Source organism: Clarias gariepinus, chromosome 8, assembly GCF_024256425.1.
Source record: "Clarias gariepinus isolate MV-2021 ecotype Netherlands chromosome 8, CGAR_prim_01v2, whole genome shotgun sequence".
In the NCBI taxonomy this organism is placed as follows: Eukaryota; Metazoa; Chordata; class Actinopteri; order Siluriformes; family Clariidae; genus Clarias; species Clarias gariepinus.
In genome coordinates this window covers 9,591,911-9,618,586 of record NC_071107.1, presented here as the reverse complement: position 1 = coordinate 9,618,586, position 26,676 = coordinate 9,591,911, and the positions used below count along the sequence as shown (strand labels likewise).

Genomic DNA, 26,676 nt, shown 5'->3' with positions numbered 1-26,676 from the left:
ATTGTTAAATGCAATTTGTATGCATTCTCTATAATGATACTTTGAAGGTAACAATCCTCTCTAAATTGTTTACTGTAAATTATTATTTAAAACACATAGCACATGAATGACTCACATAATCGACTCTTAAATGGATAGGCAGACGACTTTAGGCAAAAAGACTATCAAAGAGATGACACACATAGACATGATCTAGCAATAAGAAGGTTTTGATGAACAGAAAGAGTAATGACATTAATATTAGATGAGAACAACGACACCAGCCATTTAAAATAGAAGTAAAAAAGATAGTTCTCACATGTTGGTTAAAGATGTCTGCAGCAGTCTGATAATGACATCACTTGCACTCTTTCAAGCCCTGTGCGTGTGTGTGTGTGTTTTATACCTCTATTTCTAGCTCCATATTCTAGGCTCTGGCAGAATTGTGGCAAGTTTGATGTAGCACTGCTCAAATAGAAGGCATGTCAGCATTAAACACTTTAAAAAGCAGTGTGAAAAAAAAAATCAGCTCTCGCCAAATCATATGTTATTTTGATATAAAGGTCTCTAAATTCAGAAAGTGCAGGAACCACAAATTAAAGAGTCCTACCCTTTGAGATGTGCAAAGATACATACAAATTAAGTGTGCATTCATGATAATTTAATAGGAAACCAACTGATTTTGTGATAATGCTGGTGTAATATTACTGTATACCAGAATAACATTTATAATATTAACAATTAAAATACTAGCAATGATATATATATATATATATATATATATATATATAGGAGATTACAATATGTATCTCTTTATTTACAAAATACTATATCATTGCTAGTATTTTAATTGTTAATATTATATATATATATATATATATATATATATATATATATATATATATATATATATATATATATCAGTATTGCCATATCTGCTGTATTTGGAAAATTGCACACTAACACTGATATAATGTTCTTTAGAAATCACACTGGTTCTACAGATTAAATAGTGAAGAATTGTTCAATTAAATGTCTATATTATTTCTGAAGTATTACTATACCGGGGATGATGACCTACGGTTATATTTTCCTGCTGTGTGTTAGCGAGAGCTTATTAAACCTCCATGAATACAGCCGCCTTGTCTTGTGAAAAACGCATTAGTGAAATTGTGATATCTTTTACAACCCCTGGCAAATATTACGGAATTACCACATTTGGACGATGTTCACCCAGGTTTATGACTTTGTAGCAAATAAACAAATCACAAATATGACACAACATTATTTTATTTAACAGCTAACATTTCTGGCTTCATAAAAAAACATGCCTCAAACCAATTAAATTAAGTTCCCTCAATTAAAGGTATATTTCTTGCAGATTGAGAACAATGGAATCATATTAGTGCTCCTTTGTTTCTCCTTGGGTTTTTATGATGGTGTGAAATCTTTGAGTCATGGGCTTCATCAAGCTGATTCCACCTTTCTTGAATAGTCAGCTTTGCAGGATAGACCGTTACATTGGACCAATTTGTAAATATTTAACCTTATTATTAGTTTTTGTCGTTGAACAGAAAATTGCTTTTAGACATAGTTTAAAGGTTAAAGCTAAAAACAAGCTCATCAGCTTTAATATAATCAGTGATATTATTATTTTAGGATGAAGCCCACATACATTTCTGACTGTCTTATTAATACAAAGAAATTAAATTTTGTAAGTTGAGAATTATTCAACTTGTTTACACTAAGTTGTACTTCAATCATCATTAGCCAAATACACTAGGGTTAATTTGAAAAAATCAAAAAGTCAAAAAGTATATTGGATAAACATTAAGTTCTGTCTTAAAACAATTCCAGTGCATCAAAATTCACAACCTGTGCGACTTAATAACTGACTTAATAGAACAGGTCACATTCACCCCAGACCCCCCCCCCCCTCAGTAATGCATTTTGCTGGGTTGACATGCTCTTAGTTTGGTGATTCCATAATTGTTTGCAATAATAACATAAACCCTTTTTAAACACTGCCATAATCATGTTTTTTCTTTCTGTAACAAGACAGTATAAACATTCCAGGATGTTAATTTCATCCCTGGCGATTCATTTAGGTGTTTGTTAGCACAAACTGCTAAGAAAATGCTATGGTGTGGGTATATTTTCTAAAAGCAATTAAAATTGAGTCATGGGAAATAAAATGATATAGCCTAAAATTATTTAAATAATATCTCAACCTATCTTGTGCAAGAATGGCATCCATTTCTTGATGCAGAACCCCATCCATTGTTCAGACAAGTCAGACCACTCTCAGGGCCGCTCCGAAGTTCCCGATAATTCGGGGAGGTTTGGATCAGGAAGGGCATTCTGGGGTCCGGGTTCCAGGTCTCTGTGTGCATGGAGTTTGCATGTTCTCCCCGTGCTTGGTAGGTTTCCTCTGGGTACTCCGGTTTCCTCCCACAGTCCAAAGACATGTGGGTTAGATTAATTTACGTTTACAAATTGCCCGTAGTGTGTGAATGAGTGTGTGATTGTTTGTATGTGTGTGTGCCCTGCGATGGATTGGCACCCTGTTCAGGGTATACCCAGTCTCCTAGGATAGGCTCCAGGCCCCCCGCGACCCAGACTACAGGACAAAGCGGTATAGATGATGAGTGAGTGAGTGGATGATCACTTATAGGAACAACAAAGGAAAACATGTACAAATTACAGAATGGAAGTTTATATTCACATACATTTCTCAGTAAAAATATCTACTGTCTGTTTTTCAGGCCTTGCAGGCTGACCAAGTATTTAAATTCAGTATAAATTATAATTTTAATGTGTGCACATAATAAAACAAGCAGCAATCATTGTAATAAAAAGAATAAAGCCTTTAAATATTTCATGTTACATGAAATTAATCTAGTATATATACAGTATAAGAGTTTCACTTTCACAAGTTTTTAGTTGTTCCAGAGTTGGACTTGTTCTATACGCTTTTGCAAGCTTAGTACTTTTCTTTAATAGTATTTTATATATTCTATATTAAAAGGCTAACTGATTACACGGGCTCAAACCAAGGCAATAAAATATGATGCACTCTTATATGCAAATCGGACTCTGGAAAAATTAAGTGCACTGTGGGTAATGATGGCAAACCTTTTTCAGAGAAGCGTAGGTCTGTGTATTATTATTTTACTGACTGTGAACTTGCTCATCTTTGTATGGATGTCTGTATGGATGTCATACTCCTCTAGGTTATCCATGCTAGGCTCTTTACTTCCACCCTTTTACCTTTTCTTCACTTTGGCAGACTTGCATGTTAGCCTGTCCAGTGCCGGTGAATTCAAGCGTATCAGCAAGACATGTGAGACACAGCACCCACTTACTCTTATTCTTCGGCTTATTACTGTACAGTACCTGTAAATCACATATCTGTGCTACTGTTCCCCTTTGCAGATTCTGCACATTCCAGTACATTCACTGTGCTCTGAGCTACAAAGGTCATGTTGGATTTAATCACAAACATTCAAAGCTTCTTCATTTATAGTTTGCGTGGACCAAAATTCATCTCTACACATACAGAAAGGTTTTTTTTAATATATGTTACATATATACGGTCATATTTTTTTTGTTTATATATATATATATATATATATATATATATATATATATATATATATTACCAATTGGATATGTATGTGTTTTTATATACTGTGTATATATATATATATATATATATATATATATATATATATATATATATATATATATATATATATATATATATATTAGGAGTATACTGTACAGTATGTGACCCTTACATGCAAATACCTAAATATTCAGTTCCCGTCTCTGTTTGAATGGAGTTTGGATGTTCTCCCTGTGCAAAACCATGCAGATTTGGCTAATTGGTGTTCCCATATTGTCCGTAGTGTGTATGTGTGTGCTCTGCGATGAATTGGCACCCTGTCCAGGGTGTACCCTGTCACTCTCCTGGGATAGGCTCCAGGCCCCCCCGCGACCCTAAATACAGGATAAAGCGGTATAGACGATGAGTGAGTGAGTGAGTGAGTGAGTCAGAAAATTAACTATTATTTCATAATATTTTTTTATGCACTGAGAGAAAGAGATGGAGAGAGAAACAGAGAGACAGCGAGAGAGAGAGATTTTATAGTAAGTGCAGAGTTTACTGAACAGCAAATGACACATGAAACTATAGTCAGAAACCAAGCCAGGCCAAAACATGAAAAGTCAGACCCACTGCTGAGCAAATCCTAAGGACTAGGCAAAACCAGCAAGCATGATTTAAAGTTAGATTTACCAGCCTCTCAAATCAAGAAACAAGCAGTTCAGAATTGCATCTGGTAAAGTAGGGAAGACTTCACAAAGACTAATTGGGAACTACTGTTTACACAATATAGTGTCTCTGCATAATGAATTGATGGGAAGTGACCCATGGAGTTAGTGTAGGATCAGTGTTAGGTGTAAAGCGTTACAAAGTGACACGTTAGAGTACTTGGATTACTATTTTAATGTTACATGAAGAATCACAAAGGAGTTTTTATTTTCTGCAATGAAAAAGTAACACTGTAATGTAACTGATTACTTTTTAAAGACAGTAATTTTATAATGTTATTAGTTACTTAAACGCCCCCCAACACTGTATAGGATAGTCCCCAGGTGATGGAGACCTTTGGCGCTATGAGGTCAACTCCTCAGGGGATACAGGGGAGATCATGTGTGACAATAGGCAACAAGAACTTTTTCAATATAAAAAAAAATTAGGCTATTAATTTTTTTTTTTATAATGAACTGTTAAGATAGTCTATATAATGAACAGCTAACTAGCTATAAACTTAATGAGAGTTAATTGAACAATGCTTATTCAAATTAACATGGATGCGGCTTTTAACTTCTGTATTTGAATTAATAAATTTAGTAAAACTGCACAATAAAATCCCATGAAGACTCAACCCAGAGAGTTAGCTACAGTAGTGTTCAGTTTTTCATTTTTCAGCACCAGATGGATAAAGGATCTGCTGATCTTGATCTATCATCATCTTCCCAAGACACCTTTCAGATTGCATTACTCGTCTTTACTGACCATAAGGGGTACCAAAATGGACCATGAACTTATTTTTTGTTGAAGAAATAAAAATACAATGAAGTTCGTACACACATGGCTCCCATAGCTGGCGCAGCAGCTATCTGCACTACTTATAGCAAAAAAACAAAAAAAAAAGTTTAGCAAGTCTCTGATGAGGGCTGACCAGAAAATTCAGCCAACACAACACACATTTCACATGTTTATAAATTGAAAATGTTTATTGTCTGATTTATAGCCAGAAAAGTATGATCAAATGTTTCACACACTGTACTGTAGCTTGCAAAAGCTTGTAATGAATATGAGAATATTTTTAATGGTGTGATGAAAGACAAGATGTGATACTGTAGTAACCTATGCTTTTCAATTTACACTGAATATCTTTGATTATAACAGTATAAACTACGGTTAAAAGCACTCTATCCTTATCCACTGCTTTTTACTTTTTAGTTATTTTCTTACAAGACAAAGCGTAGAGGTGGTGAAAAACATCTTTCCAAAGAGTTCTCAAGGCTTAACGTCTATACATTAAAGGCTGTTCATACAATAATGTGCAAAAGTTTTGAGCCACCCCACATTTCTTTATATCTCACTTCCAAAGGATCTGACGTTCTTGTTTGTTTTAAGTACTGAAGTTGTTAGGAATAGTTCTCCAGGCTTCCAGAAGAACTTTTTTGGCTCTTATTTTCAGTCTAGGACTTTCAGAGGAATGTTTTTGTTTGTTGTAAATAGTATACTGACAGTGCTGAATTCTGACTGGTTGGAACAGACGAGAGGGGAAATGAGGTTGCTGCTGAGGTTGCTACAGTACATCCATTTTTTAAATTGTGTTTTTGGGCACTTTGCAGTCTTCCACAGTACACATTTGTTCCTTTTTTATTTATTCTACATGTTTAATTTAATCGAATACGAAGAAATGAGGGGTGACTCAAGACTTCTGGACAGAACTGTACTGTAGTACAATAGGTTGTGCATTTTTTTTCTCTGTGTGCATGGAGTGGTGTGAAATTTTATTTAAGACATTCTAACTGAGATTAAATAACCTCGTTTATCCACTTAATGTTTGTTCTTCCAAGTCATACCAACGGTGGCCCAGTATAAATGTTCAGCATTAGCATAATTTTACAACATTTACATTGACAGTGGCAAATAAAATGAAAGCCAGGCAGCTGAGTTGATGAGAAAAGCGCAGGGTTTAACTATGCATCACAAATAGCCTGTTTAAAAGCTGGTATACATTTTGGATATCCACAGTGGAATTATTGAACAAAAATTCCAGTGTATCATGACATAGGAGACTAGTGTGTCAGCCTGTAAATGGAATTAATGAAGCAATCTGATGACATATGCATAAAAAAAAAATATCCTGCTGTTGATATGGCAGTTGTGGTTAATATTTTGCATGTTTTTGTTTACGTACACAGGGGGAAAGAATTCGGGCATGATGTCGATTTTCTCCTCACTGTACCTGGGCCTGGTAAAGAGGTCGGACTTTTGCCTGCTATGATTGACCAACTTAGAAGTCAGGTACTGTAACAGCTTTTAACCACCAACTCCTTTTGATCAAGAATGTTCAATTATGAACATAACGTCTAAGTGCACGTTCCCTATTCTTTCAATAAGACTTTTGCTTTTTGAAAAGGACACCTACACCATGCCATAATAAGTACATTGATGTGTTAAAGCTTACCATCTTACATAAGGATTTATACATTATAGGGTCAAATGCAGAGTTCACTTGCGAACGCATAGTGAGAAATTAATACTAAAATTACTGTATGTACACCTGTATTCAAAACAAAGATGTAACAACAGCCTAATGGATTATTTTTATCAAGGTTATGGACACAGTGTATAGATTGTTGGGATACACACTGTGATGTGTCTTAGCTAGAACTATTCTGAACAGCGTCAAGTCTGGCTTTACTGTCCCCTCAAACAACTCTTCAATTTGTAGGAGTACAGTATATGGTATTTACCAAATTTCACACCTATTCTAATCCATTAAAAGAGTCAGCATGTCTTACACCTATGTGCAAATTCAAAGGATCACTGCTAAGAAAGTAACCGTACTTGAAGCTTTCCATGTGTTTTTTTTCCACTTGTTTGTTTAGCCAATTATTTTGAGTGTGAATAAAAGTACATTACACCGAGAGAACAGCATTCCAAGTGTAAAGCAGCTCTTTGAGTAATGAGTAAAACAACCCATCTGTTCCACTTTTTAAAATTAATTTATTTCCCCTTTCTTTGTGCGCGTGGCGAAAAAAGTGAAGCTGCCAAGACTGAATTTGAGCTTTCCCTGTGAATAATAAAAGATCACTTCGCTTTTACATTTCATATGTAAATGGGTGAAGGCTTTAAACAAATGGGTTTCTAACGAGTTAGATCCAGGGGTTCCACTCCTACTTCAGAATCTTGGAAGAGGAAAAAGAACAAATCAACACTTTAGCCTCCCAAGACACGCAAAAAAAAATCTCACTCTCTGTACTACCATGAGAATTTGCACTTCTCTATTCATGAATTTGGCAGAGTTACGTGTAGCAAAATTTATCTTTACTAAACAGTTACCTTTTAAAATCTTGGACTTCATACTGTATTTTGTCTCAAAAAAAGAATTGCGTGCATGCATGCATCTATCCATGCATCCATCTCTTATGGTTGCTGAATAGAAAATGACACTTCCCAAAATTTTAATAAAATATAAAACTATTTATTTACCAGGTCACCAAGCCCCTGCTCACCATCATCTACGTATATACACTGTCTGGCTAACAAAATAATCCACATTTCAATATTTAATTCATCTTCCTTTAGCTTTAACTACAGCATGCAATGTGGCGCATTCATGTGTTAAAGTGATCCCTTGTGCCCCGAGAACCACTTATATAAGTTAAGGCCTGCAGTATACCTGTGCCATCAGCGCAGAAAAAACATTGATAGATAGATATACTAATCTTGTCATTAAGTTTATTAATGTAGACAGCTGACTTTATTTTATTGCAGACCTTACCAACTGAAACAACCCCAGATCATAACATTGCCTCCAGAAGCTAGTACAGTGGGCACTATGCATGATGGGTGCATCGCTTCATGTACAGTATAGTACTTCCCTTCTAACACTGATGCACCCATCGCTCTGGAATAGGGCCAATCTGAACGCATCAGACCATACAAACTTTTTCTGTTTGTCCTAAATCTTTTTTTTTTTTTAAACTGAAGTCTTTTTTTTTATTAGCCATAACTAATTTTCTTATGGACACGCATCTGATTAGTCCCAATCATGTGAGTTCCCATCACTATTAACTTATGAACTTTTCTATCTATCTATCTATCTATCTATCTATCTATCTATCTATCTATCTATCTATCTATCTATCCCATGTAATGATCAGCAGGGTCTATTAGGGATGAAGCAATGGACAACAGCTCAACTTACATGTGTGGGATTTACAGTAGCAGATTTCCCCATCCAGAGCAACTTAAATTTATCTCATGATACATCTTAACAATAAAGGGTTAAGGGCCCAGCATTGGTAACTTGGAATTGCTTTGGTTTACATTTTACATTTACATTTAGGCATTTGGCAGACACCCTTATCCAGAGCGACTTACATTTTTATTTTAATATACATCTGAGCAGTTGAGGGTTAAGGGCCTTGCTCAAGGGCCCTACAGGGACAACTTGGTGGTCATGGAATTTGAACCTGAGACCTTACAAACATAGTCTAAAGCCTTAACCACTGAGCTACCCCTGACCCCTTTTTAAACTTGGGTCCATAGTCCCAACATTTTATCCATTGTTCTATCTTTGCAATTCTTCACTGAAACCTTCAACATCATGAAAAGTATGAATACTGAAACTTCTGGACTTTTTTCATGGTCACACTTTTAATATACTAAAACAAACCTGTGCATACAAGCATAACACAATTAACTCTGGCTAATTAAACATTAGATCCCTGGCCAAGTTTTCACTGGTGTGTCCCCAGCGCATAGATTTTCAATGTCTGCTGTTAGATTCTTGAGCTGTGAAACTCATGTAGCTCTAGATGTGTTTCGAACTCTCCACTCCACTACTGAATGTGAACTTCCCAGTGACCATAGTGGAAAAGATAATAAGCTAAAAACCCTTGTGGCAACTACTTATCTAAAGATGAAAAAAGAGACGACTACTTTTCAGTGGAGGGTGTGGGTTGTATGATTAAGTATAAATGTCTATTATTTATCTAACTATCTCATGTTGTTTAAGCAGTATTATATTATGAATAGCCTACTGACAGTATTTGTTAAATTGATGGACAGATAGTTGAAAGGTTGATGGATGCATGATGGAAAGATTGAAAGATGGATATTCCAATGGAATAGACCAAGTTAAGGGAATAGACACAGTTCATAGCTGAACGTGCTATCAATTAATGAAGCATGCTAATTGACTGATTAGGGAGTTTGGTGACAGTTATTTGACAGAAATAGCTGCTAAAACATATCCGTCAAACAGTCATTTAAAACAGCTTAGAATTCGTGAGAACACAGTGAGACAGAAGGAGAGTCGGATAAGAGGTTCTGCAGGAATTATCTCTTCATTCTGTAGTCAGCACATATGATATTAAGGCAGGGGAGTCGGCACGGGTGAGTGGAGCACCGTTCACAATTCTCAGGGTTCATACTGTATCCTTGTTCTTAATACAAATCAGGAACTGTTCCATCGGCGATTTCATTATTAAAATTTGAAGAGCTTTATTAGAAGCTTTTTGAGAGCATGAACGCAAGCAGCGGAAAGCAATCTGAGAAAAGAGATCATAAAAGATCGTAAAAGGGGAGAGTCTATGTCTTTATAGTATGCATAGAAACACTCAACTCTAAATAACAGATGGAGGGATGGCGAGAGGGGAAAACATACAAAGAGGGTGTGGGAATTTGAATGGAGCAGAGAGAAAGAAAGAGAGAGAGAAAGAGAGAGAGAGAGAGAGAGAGAGAGGGAACAAAGGTGGGAAAGATGGAGCAGCAGCTCAATCGGCAGCAAGACAGGCTGACAGGGTGTGAAAGAATGATGGAGAGAAAGACTTGTCAGCAACTGGCTCCTCTGAGAAGAGAGTAGTAGATGAGGGGATAATGAGTGGGAGGCGTTTGATAAAATGCAGTCAGCGGCAGAAGCTGTGCTGGTGATGCTGTTGCCTACTGGCCCCCTCTCTCTGTCATCTCCGAGTTTAAAAATCGCAGAGTTTAAAAATAACCCAGCGCCTACCCGCCTCTCTTTCCTTCCTTCCTTGTACGCTGTGACTCTCTCTCTCTCTCTCTCTCTCTTGCCTTCTCTACCTGTAGTCCCTGCTGGTAATTAGCCCTGTTAACTTTCCTTGGCAGAAACTATACTTTGCTATATAGTTGCTGTTACCTGCAGGGATGTGGGTGCGTTTGGCTGGGAGAACATGAAGTTTGCCTCCGCAGGTCTCTGAGGGGCAGGTGAGTCTGGTAGGGAGCTGCTGATTAAGTGGAGGTAGTGGAGGTCGTCGTACGTCGTGTAACCTTGTCATAGCTGATCTGCGCTCCTGTGGTTCTCACAGCACCGCCGAGGCTCGGGATCACATGCCTGGCTCCCATTCTTTTAGTCTGAGCGGAGGTAAAAATATATCCAAAGAGGGAAAAAAAACAAAAACACCTGACCTTGTAAAAATGGGCTTCATCGTCTTTTTTTTTCCCTCCCGGCAGCTGGATATAAAAGCATAAGTGTGGGCCAGTGGAAAGGGCAGCCAGTCACTAACACAGAGACGGATGAAAGGAAGTTCTGGCCTCGAATCAGGATACGCGTTGAACCTGCTTGCCACTTGCTTTTGTGCTTCGCACTGTTTCACTTAGTTTTTTTGATTGTGAGTTGAGGTAGTTAAGTTTCTGAATAGTTTTTACATTTATAGTCATGTCGAGAAGTTGACCTTGTGAAGTCTACAACATCACAGCACCACGTAACCTGTAACTGTAGTCTGTGGGTGTAGGGTAAAGTCGGCCCTGTCGGTTGGAACTGATCACACTGGCTTGAGAATAAATATAGTCCTTATTCAAAACTAGCAGCACTTTCTAATCTGACATTTTTTTCCCCAAGAGATTTTAGTCTATGTATATTTTATATAACAGTAATTTTTTTTTATTGCATCTTGTTTTTGTTTTTTTGGGAAAAAATGTTTTCCATTATACTTGATAAGAGTGAAAGGAACCATGAATAAAGATGTGGTTTCAGCTTGTCACTGTCATATTTCAGCTTTTTTTAACAGTGTGAGTCACATGACATTTGCATCTCAAATAATTAGCTCAAATTACACCTTTAGGAAACAACCAACACAACGTCAAAGACTGGCAATAAGATTTAAACAATAAGAAACTGCTACTATTTTTTTGAGATGAGGAAAAAAACTATTCAGTTATATATCATAATTCTTTTGTGTGGAAAGTCATGTATTGCCATAATGCTTTCAAAATATATTTTTTTGAAAATAATAAATGAACATATATATATATATATATATATATATATATATATATATATATATATATATATATATATATATATTTATTATTATTTATTTACATTTTATAATAATGACAAAACAAATAATTTGCTCCTACCACACAGGATGCTATGCCGCTTGAATATATTATATTTATATATATATTAATATATTTATATATATTCAAGCAAATTATTCGTTTTGTCATTATTATAAAATGTAAATGAATAATTACCTTAAATTAAGAGATTTATAAAATTGTGATACTAATAGAATTCCAATCCAAATTGAACTGGCACCTAGGTATCATGATAATATTGTATTAGGTTGTTCCTCAAACTCTCCATCCCTGCTAGTCTCAGTTTCAGGAGACAGACTATGGATCCATGAAGATGAATGCATGAACTTCAACACACTTTGACAATACTTTCAAATTGTTACAATTTGATTGTAAAAGGAATGTATACAATTTGCACTGACATAAAATATACCAGATGCAATGTTATTTCATTTTTACATTATTACACATTTTTGTTATGAATTACAGTTATGTATTTTAAACAACCTTCTGTCCTTTATAGTTGCTATGGGGTTTTATCTAAAGCATCTCAGGGAAAGTAGACAGGATGCTTACGTGTTGGATACTGAGCTACAGGAAATCTGAGGTTGTATATGTGTTAATATACAACCTTTTGTTTAGAAAATTGGTACACTGCTAACACAGAAAAGGCAATCATTTGCCATATTATAACTGTGGGGTCAAAAGAACACATCCCTCTGCAACCTGACCTACCCTTTTTTTGCGTGCCAGGGGAAAAATGGCTGCAATTACTGGCTCTGTTGGATATGACATAAAATGAATTACCTTCACAAATAGTATGCCCTACAGTCCATTAAGATAAATGTTTTACTGTGCGCTATGGCGGTTAAATATGTGCGAGTTTTTTTTTTTTTTTTAAAGTTTAGATGTAATGTTAAAAGATACAATTCCTGGAAAAAAAACAATAGTGCACCACCTTTCCTGGGCAAACCAGTGAAAACGGCTCCTCCCTACCCTACACGGTTCCAAGTTTAAAAAAGAACCAATTCCCTGCTCAACTTTTAAATCAAGCAAGCATGGTTCAAACGTGTTGTGCAAACCCAGGCTAATTTTACTCTGAATACAGAGAGGCTTGAAATCTCCAGCTCTGCCTCGCTGCAGTCGAAATATTAGATCAGGTTGGCTGCTGTCCTCTGGGTCTGATGGTCTGAATGTGGCAGCTGCTTGTGGCTCACTTAAAAGAGAAAGTGAAATATGGAATCAAAAGCTGGAAAAGCTGACCTTTTTGATAGCATTTGTAAGAGTGGCAACTCCCTAGTGATGTTGGCCGAGCCGTTGCACGTCACTCTTTCAGAGAGCCGCAGGTGCTTCGGCCTGGCTTCTGAGATTGACAATTTTGGTCAAGGCTGTACCCGTCCCTGGAAAGAAGTGAGAAGAACCGTTCAGTGTTCAAATCACTGATGCCGCAAGGTTTCATAAAGTTATGAAGAGGATCATGCGTAGTTGTTAGAACAATAGGGATTCAGAATGATATGGTATGAATTTCCAAGGCTTTACAAAGACAAATGATGATCAAATGAACACACAAAATAATATCGAGAGATTCATACTGTACATGAAATCTCAAGACAAAAGAGGCAAGGACAAAATATATAGCATTAAAACCTGAAATGATAGTGTTAATTCATCAACTTCATAGAGGAACTTCATGTAGTCATGAAATCCAAATCATAAATGGAGAAAAGAAATCAACAATAGCACTCATAGCTATGTTTCATAGTAAAAGTAAGAGCAATACAATATAGATATACAGTAGTAATGTGACAAAAACACCAAGCTTTTGGGACTAAACAGGTGTGTGGTTCTAAAAAAGACAAGTGTCAGTGAGGTTAATCAATACAAAAGGCGTCGAATTGCCAGGAAGCGTAAAGATTAGATTTTGGAGCAAAAAAAGATTCAGTGGTCTGATGAGTCCAGATTGAGCCTGTTCATAAGTGATTGCATCAGATTATACAGAGCACAGTGCTCACTGTATAAGCTTCTGGAGGCAGCATTGTGATCTGGAGTCGCTTCAGTTGCTCAGGTCTAGGCTCAGCAATATTTTGTGGCAATTAAATGTAAATGTAAAGTCAGCTGACTACCTGAACGTTCAGTACTGAAAGATCAGGTTTTTACATCTAAAAAGACATTTCTGATGCCACAGGCATATAGCAGGACGCCAGCTGTGAACGAGTGTTTCAATGAGCATAAGGAATCATTTCCACACATGAATTATTCACTACTTTGCAGGCTGTAATTAAAGATGTAATTAAACTTTTTTGGCAGGTCAGTGTACAATTAGTGATTAACTTTATCCGAGATTAAACTATATTATTACTATTTTTGTATATTAAACAGCTTGTTTACCCACTTGACACTGGTGCACAGAAATGAGAATACTTTAAACAAACTGAGATCAGATCCTCAAAATACTGTATGGTAGCTAATTTATTTTTAACTCATTTGATCACTTTCAGAAGTATCTATATATCTGTCTGTCTGTCCATCTGTCCATCTATCTAGTTTTCTTAGACCGTGTTCAAAATAATTTTGAACCCCTAATAGACAAAACATAAAGCATTTATTCCTGCCGCTCAGAAAACTATCTGTTACAGTTAAAAAGCAAAATTGGCCAGAGTAGGAGTGATGGCAGTTCTCTCTCCTCTGTTAATCAGAGTGAAAATAGCCAATCTTGGGTGTCTGTGAGCTCACAAGCTCTATGTGGAGGAGGGCAGGTGGTACCTTTTATGAGTGTGTTTATCTGTCCTCCTACAGTAGAGGTCCCACCTGCTAGCATCAGCCTCACCGTCACATAAATACTTCTCCTGTTCCTCCTCCTAATACTACTGTACTACTACTACTACTACTACTACTAATAATAATAATAATAAGATAAATAAAAATATAGTTAGGTACCTATTATGGGGTGACTCAAATAGTGTATTTTAGTAATTCAGTTGTGATTTATGTTAGTATGTATAATAAAGGATAAATATTTTTTCTTTCTTCTCTTACACTTGATTCTGATTCATTGTGATGGTTTCACCTTATTCGACTGTATTTAAGACCTCAAATGTAGATTTTCTTCAGGATTTTGAAACTAGCTCTGTGCTGGTATATCCACTGTTCCACTGTGACACGCACACTGTACAATATGTATACTAGTGCGACAGTGCTCGTTTCTGACCATAAAAAAGATAATAAAAATTGCATTTACACCTGACTAACGTTGCAATATACAATACCAGATTGATACCTTTAAGATCTGTACCCGTGTGAAAACAGAGCACCCAGGCAGTGCTAGATTTCCTAGAATCCATTCCAGGTTTCGAGCGGAGCTGGTAATTAACTTCCTGTAAATCTAACCCCACGGACATGTGAGATAGAGGGATTTACTGACTAACTCCTTCGTACAAGGTGAATTCGGCTAATTGGATTGGCTCATCAGAATTTCTAGAAAGTTTTACCGAACTCAAAAATCTTTGTGGCAGTCATGAAGCCTGGGACTATATGAAGATAATCAAGCTGACAATAAAATTTTGTGTCAAATAATACCTAATATTACACCACTGTGGAGCTTGGTTCCTTGTCCAGCATTCAGACTCAGAGCTGGAAGTGGGTGGATGGGGAAAGAGCCAGCTTTAGCTTAAGTTGATTAGAGTTTGGCTTCTTTCATGGCTATGTATTGATGGGAAGTGAAATGCTCTATATAATTACATACAAACTCAGCTCCTCACCTCAGAGCAGCAATTTCATCCTCATTTATGCTGACGTTCACCCAGAGGCTCATTACACGTGTGTGTGTATGTGTGTGTGTGTCATGAGTGCGAAAGACAAAAAGGCAGAAGGGCACTGAAGTAAAGAAAGAAGGCAGAAATAAGTGGAGACTTTCATCCCCAGCCTTGTCTCCTCAGTCTCTGTCGCTCCCTAATTCATTGGCTGAGTGTGTGGTTACTTTATCTTACACTCTTAGGATGGAGAAGACCTTTTTAGATCAAGGAAGAGTGATAGGCTGTTTCTAGCACACTGGACCAGGCATTACATGGAGTGAATGTCACGTGTAACCTGTACGGAGAATGAATGGGTGCCTGGGTGTATATTTAAGGGAGAAAACATTAGTGTAGTACAATATATGAATATATCAGAGGAAAGATGGGTGACTGAGGTCTGACCAGGAGAAACATAGAAAATAGGATTGTGTAAGTACGTGTATGAGAATGATATCAAAAGCGCTGTTGCTCCTCCGGCAATTATTGCTCTTTAGTAAGAGTGCTGAAGATTTATAGGCTGCAAGAGGGTTGTAGTAACTCAACAATTATTGCAGGCACTGGAATTAAACTGACAATTTGTAATCTTAATCGCCTTAGTGCTGTTCCCATCAGGAGCTGAATAATCAGACCGGGCGCAGGCCCAGAGGAAATCAATTTACAGCTTCCATCCTCAGCCAGCCCTGACCATCTCTCTTTTACTCTCCACCCCCCCCCTTTCTGTCTTCTGTCTCTTTATCTCACATTCTCTCCTACTTTATTTCTTCCCAGTATTCCCCTAAAACACAGTTACTTTTGTGTGTGTGTGTGTGTGTGTGTGCGCGCGTGTGATTTTATCCTGTTTGTTCCTTTATTCATTTACTCACCTCAGTTTTCTACTTCTGTTCAAAGTATTCGTTCTGTTTTTTCTGGCTCTCCAAACCTCCCCTGCATTTTGTACTCGTTCTGTCTTCCTCTGCATACCTGCTCCGTTTCCTGCTTGCCTGCATGGGCTCCGTGGTAAAGTCTGGAATTGATTTCATTTCCTATGGAGTAGAACCATTTAGCGCAGATTGAGAGTGGCACCCCGCTGTTGTCACCGCTTTACGAGTTACAATTTACAGCGATTGTATACATGAGAAAATGTGCCCTTTAGCAGTCTCTGGTCTTTAATGAAATAGTGGGTAAGGTTTTGATGCATATGTGATGAACTGTGGTCACTGAGCCATTAAACCCTCTAGATTATTCTTACACAACCATACACAGGAAAGAAATGGCAAATTACCCCAAATTAGGGCAATAACATATATTTTTTTATTTATGCTATACCTGAGCATTTGAACAATTAATCCACACACATGTACACACACACACGCGCGCACACACACACACACTTTACCACTTTCAACTGCATGTCATGTGAATTTTAGTTTTTCTAAATTTAACTTATAGTATATCAAAAATAAATACAGTGGTACCTCTGCATGAGAATTTAATTTGTTTTGGAGGCAAGTTGTTAAGGCGAAAATTCCTATTACGAAGCACATCTCTTCATAAGTAATAATGTAAATGCAGATAATCTGTTCCAGCCACCCAAAAATATTACTAATATTTCTAACACTATAAAATTATTTTGGCATATAAAAACTCTTTAGTCGAAACATTGAAAAAAAAACATGTATATGAAATAAATAGACTTATCTCCAGCTGCTTTAAAAATGAAACTGAATGTGGCTCCCTTTTCTTGCCATGGTGAGGGATAACAACATGGTGCTATGTGTCCACGCACATCACATCTACACTACATGTTTACGTTTACATTCTGGACCATTGCACAAAGACACTTTAATAACCATTGCACAAATTATATATTTGCACATATTATATTATATGCATATTTGCACACCATTATATTTCTATTTGTACACTATATTTCTATTTTCAGTTTCTATTTTTAGTTATATTTTTCCTAGTTAAATTTTATTTTTATTTTTTTAATTAAAATTTTCTATCGTATTTCTTTTATTCATATTTATTACTTATTATAAGCTTTAATTCTCTTTTTAAGGTCACTGGCGGTCGTGTAAGCATTTCACTACATTTCGTACTGTGTATGACTGTGTATGTGACAAATAAAATTTGAATTTGAAAAATTTGAATTTTAAGCTTACAAAAATGCAAAAAAACTAAAACAAAAAAAACACAAAAATTCACCTCACTTGGTTTGCATCGCCACTGACGCTAACAAGTTTTGAATGGCTCCTGGAATTATGCGCAACTTAGTCAACACTCGGTTCAGCTCATATGCCGAAAATACTTCACATGCCAATGCAAATTTCTTGCAAAATTTCAGTTCATAGGGTGAAAATTCATGAGGCCAAAATATTACTTGTGTAAAATATTACTCGTGTAAAAATAATAAAACATGTTACATAAAATTAAAAAAGAAATCTTAAAATGCGGATAAACAAATTATTGTAGCGTTTTTCACTGCTACGAAGGGACTAGGAGAGACGAGTGAGCTTCCTTGCATGCAAATGGCTGGGAGTATTTTATTTAACATGGCACAAAAAGTCACACAACCTCACATTCACTAACACACATCAACAGGACACACTTCTAACCCACACACACACACACACACACACACACACCCTGGCCGAAGCCACTTACCCAAACACCTTTCCTCGACAGGGTGAACACCTAACAACCCCTCCCGCAAAGCATGATGGTTACTAGTCAAAACCCCGTCCACGCCACATTATGTTTTTCTTAAAATAGACATAAAGCATTGTTTTTTTACACATTACAGTATTTACTAAAAAGGCTGATAAATGGTAAAAAATACCTAAAAGAAACTTTGCAAAAAGCTAAGGCGTTTAATGGCATGGGCAAACCCTTTTTTTTTAACTTAAAGTAAAATTTGTTTTACTATAAGTATGCACTGCATTAAAGGGGGTAAACATTCAGTACAGTTAGCATTAACTGTCATGTGACCTGTACAATACAGTCACATGACTTCATAACAAAAGCCCATATATTACAGTGACCTTGGAATAATTGGATAAACCACATACAGTCAATCTAGGGGAGGATTAAGAGCCCAACAGTGACGTCTTAGTGGTGCTCAAATTTGAACTGATAATCTTCTGATCAGTAAGTCTGTTCTTTATCAAATGAACTCCTACTGACCTGAGGCTTCTGGGGATTAGTATATTGTTATTAATACTGTGAGAACTTTTTTTTTATTAATTATAAAAAATTCATGTAATTGTTACTGCACAGAATATATTGTCTTATTTTTCAGGGTATTCTTCTATACTCAGACTTCCAGGAGTCAACCTTTGAATTTAGCAGATTGCCATGTCAGCGGTTTGAAGCCATGGACCATTTCCAGAAGTGCTTTCTTATCGTAAAGTTGAAGAAAGAGCAGGTGGTTGGTCAGCAGGCAGAGCAGAGATGTGGGAAGGACTGGAAGGCAGTGCGGGTGGATCTGGTGGCACCTCCGGCCGAGTGCTATGCCTTTGCCCTGCTGGGCTGGAGTGGCTCTACGGTAAGGGACGAATGATCTGAGGGCAATGCACCATACAATGTTTAAACACCATATCCTCCTTACCTAAAGAATGCTTGAACAGGTACTGTATTTTGGTTTGAAACATGGAATCAGGAGTGAGTTAATTACAGGTCATACCATTCGTCATTACATGGAATTATGTGATGAGGCAGTGGAGTATAAAAATGACATCCTCATTCTCTGACCTTTTTCTAGTGATCTGTCCCACAATCCATAAGGTCTAGACTGAGATTTGGGAACTTGCAACCCCTAGTTAGTTTATGGGACTACCAATAATCATTTTAACATTTAGTTTATGTGATGCCATAAGAGCTTTCAACACTGGTACGATAGAAAAGTGTTTTAAACTAGTTTTTTAAATGTGTTTGTGGACTTAATTTAACCTTTAATTCTTACTCTCTTGTTGTGCTTTTGTAGCTGGACTAATTACATTGTCAGAGTTAGCGATGGGTGATTATGCTGTCATTAGGCTAAATGCCAACAGGAAAAAATGGCAGTAGAAAAAAAAGGCGGGGCAGTAAGCTAGAAATGAAGTTTCTGTAAAAACAAGGCAGGACTGAGGAAGGTATTAGACAATTTGAATACTGAGTAATGATGTTTACAATCTTTTTAATTTGGTGCCAATGAAATTAGTTTCGGTTTGTGGCCAAAATTATTATTTAGATAGTCCATTAGGCTCTCTGGCTTGGTGGAGTACTGGGAGCTTATGGGAAGTGCTGTTACACAAAAAAGAAAGAAGAAAGTTCTGTGGTTCGAGTGAGCAGAATCTCAAGTTATGATTTTTTTTTCACAAATATGGTCACGTGCCATTTCCCACCAAGTACAGTAGCAGCTCTCCCATACAATATTATAAGTCAGCTACCAATCAGGAAGGCTAGGATGTGGGAGACTACATCCTCCAATACATGTGAAATCAGCCAACCTCATAATTTTTTAAACTGATGCTCCTGGAGTCACAGGGCAGCATAATATACTGTACACAGAGGAAACCACCATCTACAGTACACTCTTCCACATACAGTACATCAGCATACAGATGCTTACAATTGTTTAGCACTAGATAGGCAGGGGACAGAGTGTAAGCCATCTCTCCCAAACAGAGAGCTTTCCTGCTCTCTTGGCTCTCAGCTATGGACAACTGTCACATTTTCAGGAACTGAACCCATAATCTTTTGATTGTACTGTATATCAACTCTTTGAGACAGTCAACCTTGTGAAATAAGCAATTTATTTAACTATTTAATTTTGATATTAAAGTTTCATTAAAAAAATTAAAAAAGAAGAACAGTATGGGACGCTTACATAATCAGTGTTATCATCACCAGTAGGCCATGTGCGTGTGCAGGTGCTGAAGATCACTTTTCATTTTCTTCATATGGTAAGAGTAAAAGGAAGGAAAGGAAAGATCAACATTTTTTTTTTAACGATTATATCGTAACTATGCTACAAATATTCAGTTAATATTGTCATGTTATACCTGATTAAAGGTTGTTATGTTGTTTATCCATTATTCTTCTTTTGTTGTTGTTGCCTGATAAAATTGTTAATTTATTCCACCATTCTTTGCTTTATTACATTGCTTTGTTCATTTGTGAGCTCCGCAGGATCATGTGGGTTCCACTTACAGTGTTTTGTTGATAAACAGTGCTAAACTGGCCATGACCTTTGGGAAATTAACATAATGCAGAAAGCATTAGTGATTAGAAGAGATTAATAGAGGGGAAATTTAATAGGTCTGCTGACCATGATAAGGCTTTCCATAGAGATTAATGTCAAATAGTGTATTTGTTTCAAATTGGAGATGAACCAAATACTGAATTTAGATGGTAAGTGCAGATTAGAACTAATTGTGACTGAGGTACTAGATTATAAATAAAAAAAGTAAACTTTTTTGGAACTGATGAAGCAGAAAATAATCGAGAAGATTAGTTTGTTAACTTCCATAAAAATAGCTCTGCACCCAACATGTATCTAGCCCCCATACAATGAGGTTGTCAGCAAAAAGAGATAACTCCATTAAAAAAAGCAAGATGTATTGCAAACTAATAGAGAATATTTTGTGCATGTTTTAATGTCACAAGGGTTATTTAAAAGCACAAGTGCAGGTTTAATAAGGTGCATGCTTTAATATTATATAAAGTCATAGCAAACTGGAACAAGGATATAGGTTACTGTATGTGTTAAGTTTTATTGCCTACAAAACCTTTTTAATTACTATAATTGTTGATGATGGATCATATATTTATGACATGTACTGTATCATATACAGTACGTGGATGGTTCGTGGTATAATAGAGGATGGAAATAGGGTGGAGTGAGGTAACCAGATATAGCAAATGCAACAGCTTGTATGCTGAGTGTTATAACATTATCTTTCACAAATATTACCATAATATGCATCATGGCTCCCAAATGCAGCAAAACCAGTGCTAGTAATAGCAGCAGCAAGAGAAGTGTTGATTTGAAAGTGAAACAGAAAGTTACACTACCGTGTCTCATATAACTTTTTTTTTTATTCATGAGTTTATAAAATGTTTTTTACATTAATGCCCTAAAAAAAACAAAATACATCCTACATCACACATGCTGTACAGAATATTTACAGCATGTACTGTATCTAGTTCCTGAATACTGGCCTGGTTGCACTCACAGTAATAGAGTTTGAACATCCTTTGCTGTTATTATCAGCATTCTCCAAAAATCCATTGAACACATTCAGTTTACTCACTGCAGCAACTATGATGTCACGTGATGGAAATAAGCAGCGCAGTTAGCTTTTTAGGATGACTTATGTTATTGCATGTCATGGTTTGCCTAAAATGTCAAAGGTAAAAGCTTCTAAAAGAAGGATATGTTGCATTATTTTCAAAGTAAACATTTTGTTATAGATAACCATGTGTGCCAGAGAGAAACACTCTATGAAGTCCAAAAATGCCGTTGAGCATTTTGCTGTCAAACTGTTGATCTTACGCGAGACTGTATCTCTGCAGCAATTTGAAAGAGATTTGAGGAGATATGCCCGGCTGGAGAGAAACATGCTACTGGACAACCATGCCCTCTTTGACAAAACTACGGTATGTCATACACATAACACTCATTCAGAAAAATCTACAGTGCAGAATCATGTAACACATTCAGTACATTCTATTTGCTTGTTAGTGTTTATGTTTAACACACATGGCATGCATGTAAGGTGATTAAGCCATATATTTAATGTATTTTTTTTTTTTACAGTATATTTACAGTGAGAGGAAAGATTAGACAAAATCAGCCTGGGTTTCCTATATTTTCTTTTTATAACTGTAAAAAAAAAATGCTTCTCAGATGTTCTGTAGGAAAGGAGAAAGAACTGTGATGCAACTGTAAGCTTAGTTGCGTTATAGTGCTTTTTTACTTTTCTGTGGAATCTTAGTGGGACTGCATCTCACTGCTCTTGCACTCATGATGTGCTGATGTTTTATGAGTTGTTCTTTATTTAAATACAGTATGAGCAATGCAAAAGATGTCAGGCTAGGGTTGAAGATGTAAGCTTTTTTGCTGTGCTTGAGATGGCTAATTGATAAAGGATACACAAGATGTATTAAGCTTTTTCAAATTTTCCTTTTAAACAAAATCAATTACCTTTGAGTACACTCAGTTAAAATTTCACTTATCACAGTAATGTAGATATGTGGAGCTGCCAGTAAATGCATTCCTTCAGTCCTGCAAACACACTCATGTGGCATATATACTTTAATGAAGGACCATTCATCCATCCATCCATCTAGGGAACCATAATCCCATACAGGCGATTTGGGAACACCAATTTGTCTAATCTGACTGATCTGCATGTCATTGGATTGTGGGAGGAAACTGGAGAACCCAGAGGTAACCCAACATGCACTCAGAGAATTTTGACCTGATGTGGGAATCAAACCCAGCTCCTGTAGGTGCAAGTCGACAGTCCTAACCCCTAAGCTACGTGCCACCATTAATGGAGAAGATATTATGTATACAATTGTACAGAAAATGTTTATAATGCCATTTATAATTGAGTAATTTGCTTACTTGACATACTTTATCAAATAAAATAAAATACCACAGATACATGAACAGCCTTAACACACACTTTCCCCCTTAAAAAAAATGTTCTTATAAAATTTACTTCCCATTGAGACTGGCAGAAATTTAGCCTGATAGTGGCCAACATTAACATATAATGACTGCCGCACTGTTTTTTCCGTAACAGAGTAATCCATCAATGTCATGTCCCAATGGTTCGCTGTGACAGCACAGCCTCAACCATGCTGACAGCCAATCAGGACTGACACCTTGGGAGGTTTCCTCCAATGGGCCCGCAAATCATATAATATGTCCTGTCACATGTGTCACATATGCTGACAGCTCAGATGAGTCGATTTATGATTCAAGATGAATGATAAAAGTAGACTATAATGATAGACTACTGTGTACTGCCTTCTGGGTCTTGTTCAGATGTCCTTGTTTACTTCTATTGTTTGTCTGTCTCTCGGTGTGAGTACCTGTTTATGCATGTCAGTAACGGAAATAAGGCATGTGAGGTTTTCACATATGCAGGTCACTTTGAATGTCTACATATAATAAGTGCAGTGTTATTAAAACTGATTCCCCTCCCCAATCCCCAACACCTGCTACCAAAAATCTCATGACAGTAGCTGTATGCTCATATTTCCATTTAAGGCTAAATATCCCATGCACATGGTCTGCAGATAACCTTCACATGGTTCTCTATTATTCATCATTACTTCATTCATATTCAGTAACCGCTTTATCCTGGTCAGGGTCTTAGTGGATTTTGTGCATCATGGATGGGATGCCAGTCAATTGCGGGGCACTATATTAGTTCTACCAAGACCTTCAGATTTTCTAATATCCTACTAGTATGATGTAAGATTGGGAAGAAAACATGTTCAGGGAGTATAGGCTTTACTTTTTATTACTCGACCTCAAACAATTAAATAATTTTGAGACCATGTAAGCAAAGCCACAGACCAATTGTAAATATGACAAATATTCCATACAAATACCATTCTGATTCTTATAAAATGTTGGGATGCCAGATGATGGACTCAGTGCTGAGTCAGTGTGTACTGTATACTTTTGCCACTCATGACTTCAGGTCCTGCCCCATGGACTCATTTGCATTGTGCGGTTGACGTGAAGTCAAGCAGGCAGTGATGTCGGGTTTTCAAATACGCCATCGGTGTGACAGAAAGGGAGATGACCTGTCTCTCTCGATCTACAGGGTAAAAAGAGGGTCAGCGTTCTGGCAGATATGGAGGACGAAATGACGTCTGGAGAGTTCATTTAAAGTCAGAGATGCACAATGACTTTGAGAGCACTGATGCTTGGAAGAGGACAAGATTGCACTGACAATGTTTATTCAGAGACAAAGACTGGAAGGAAATTTGGGAGGTTACAGACACTGTCACGCTGAAACAATCTTCAGTATAATGTAAAGAGTGAAGGACAGTCTTTATGATGGGAAGAGATGGAAAAGGAAAAGCAGTGGAGAGTGTGCTAATAAGGCTTTAGGCTAATGAAGTTCACTTAGATATTTCTTTCTCTGTTCTGCTTACACACACAGTGCCATCCTTTCAGTCCACCGAGTATGACCATCGCCAAAGGTGTGACGTTGGTTGACGTGAACACTTAATTAACCGGAAGAAAGTATAGCTGACACAGTCGAGTTAATGGTGCTTTTATCTTTGGGAAGCACTCTAATTGACCCTCTGGTAATGGAATGAACTATGTCTTGTTCCTGTCTAAAGAATATATATTGTGAGAGGACGTAGCCTGATGAGGTTGCATAATTATCACATGGCTGAAGTCTCGACAAGGTCGTCCTGACTGGTTCGGCAGCCATTTTCTTTCTTGATGATGAATGTTATTGAGCGTTCCAATTAAGAACATGGCTGAACATGCTTAAATTACACCTATTACAAGCTAGCACTTGCGCACATAACCCCAGCACCTCTAGCGAAGATGTAACAGCTTTTAGAGGGTGGTAATTATTGACTAATGGGAGTCTGTAGCATGGGAGTTCTTAACAGCTGGCTTCAGAGTGCCTCGTCATCTTTAAGATTCGCACAGATCTCGGAGTGTTGTTGAAATGCGCTCCTAGGAGTCCAGCGTGCAAGTATGAAGGCTTCCTTTGACTCTTGTGCGACTTTGAAAGTCACTGAATAGGCAACTCTGGCCTGAGGCAATTTCATGTATTTGTGGGAATAACAGATTCAGATGTAAATCAATGTTTTGTATGGGCTTGACACGTACGTCATCTATCATTCTTAAAGCAAAAGCAGAAGTGGATGTTTGCTTGGCCTAGTGTATGTGAGTGAATGTGTGTTGTGGGGCGTGGGGGGGGGGGGGATTGACTGTGTCCTCTACTGTAGGGCTGAAGGTGGAGGATAATTAATATGTGGTCTGGGCTTTGATGAATGAGGACATTGGAAGATTTCATCAGCTTCAGACAATTCTTCTCCCTCCCCAAACAGGAGGTTTGTGTGACCCTGCTAACACCTTCCAAAATAGTCCCCTCACTTTAGCGGTCACTGGATGTGCGGGAGTTCTTTAAAGACATTTTTCAAAATTTCGCTTAGTGAATTTTGCATTTCCTTCGTTATTTTTAACCGTTCTTGTGCGCTGCATAGGAATTTGGTTATTCTATATATTAATGCGCTGTGTGTATAAGTGTGTGTGTGTGTGAGTATATGTTTTCTGGTAGGGTAATTACTCAAAGCCAGATGTAAGAGTATGATTAATAACCCAGTACTATGCAGACTCTGAAGCCGGATGTCCTGGCATAGGGGTTGGTGCTTTATCTGTCATATAACATGGAATAATTAATATCCCCTCATCTACAGAAGACCCGCTGTAATTGTCCAAAGAGCTCATATCACATACTGAAAACTCTAAGTTACAGCAGGGTCTACTGACATTAGATGGAGAAACCTCCAGATCGGATTTATTTCTACAGCTTTATTTCTTTCATCTATTAAATTACCCATGACTGTCAGCAGCTTTATATAATAATACAGAAGCCTATGCTTGCACAGATTTTTTTTTATGGTAATTGGGTAAACGTTTGTGGATGTACAGTACCAGAGTAGAACCGGTTTGGTGTTTATAATTGAGAGTGAGATCTAGTGCGTTTCTTGCATACAACAATCCATATATTTTAATAAATGCTAGCCTGTCCCTTAAGTCAGAAGTTTTTCTTCTTTCAGATTTCTCTCAAAAGAAACAAGTCTTTATTTCCCCCAGAGAGTCTTTCAGCTGAAAAGGCTCAGTGAGAATAATGCTAGACTAAAAAAGGGACTTTTCCTTATAAATGGTAGAATTAAAGAAATGAAAAGAGTATGAATTCACAATTACACACAGCATGTTGCAGATATGAACTCACTTTCTCTGACTAACTCATCGTCTATACCGCTTTATCCTGTTTACAGGGTCATGGTGGGACCTGGAGCCCATTCCATGAGACTTAGGGCATGTGGCTGGGTACAACCTGGACAGGGTGCCAATTCATCACAGGGCACACACATATACAGTACACACCTACACTACGGGCAATTTGGGAACACGATTTAGCCTAATCGGCATGTCTTTATACTGTACCTGGAGAAAAACCCACCAAGCACAGGGAGAACATGCAAACTCCATGCACACAGAGGCAGGAATCGAACCCGGACCTTTGA

General features: G+C 37.1%; 1 protein-coding gene across 1 annotated transcript in view; it reads left to right on the top strand.

Moving 5' to 3' along the window:
* dntt (deoxynucleotidyltransferase, terminal) overlaps nt 1-26,676 on the top strand; it is a 143,182-nt gene that overhangs the window by 58,601 nt on the left and 57,905 nt on the right. Inside the window, exons 8-10 of the mRNA XM_053502878.1 lie at nt 6,487-6,589; nt 18,692-18,937; nt 21,949-22,032. Coding sequence (XP_053358853.1) covers nt 6,487-6,589; nt 18,692-18,937; nt 21,949-22,032 — 433 coding nt within the window. The remainder of the gene's footprint in view (nt 1-6,486; nt 6,590-18,691; nt 18,938-21,948; nt 22,033-26,676) is intronic.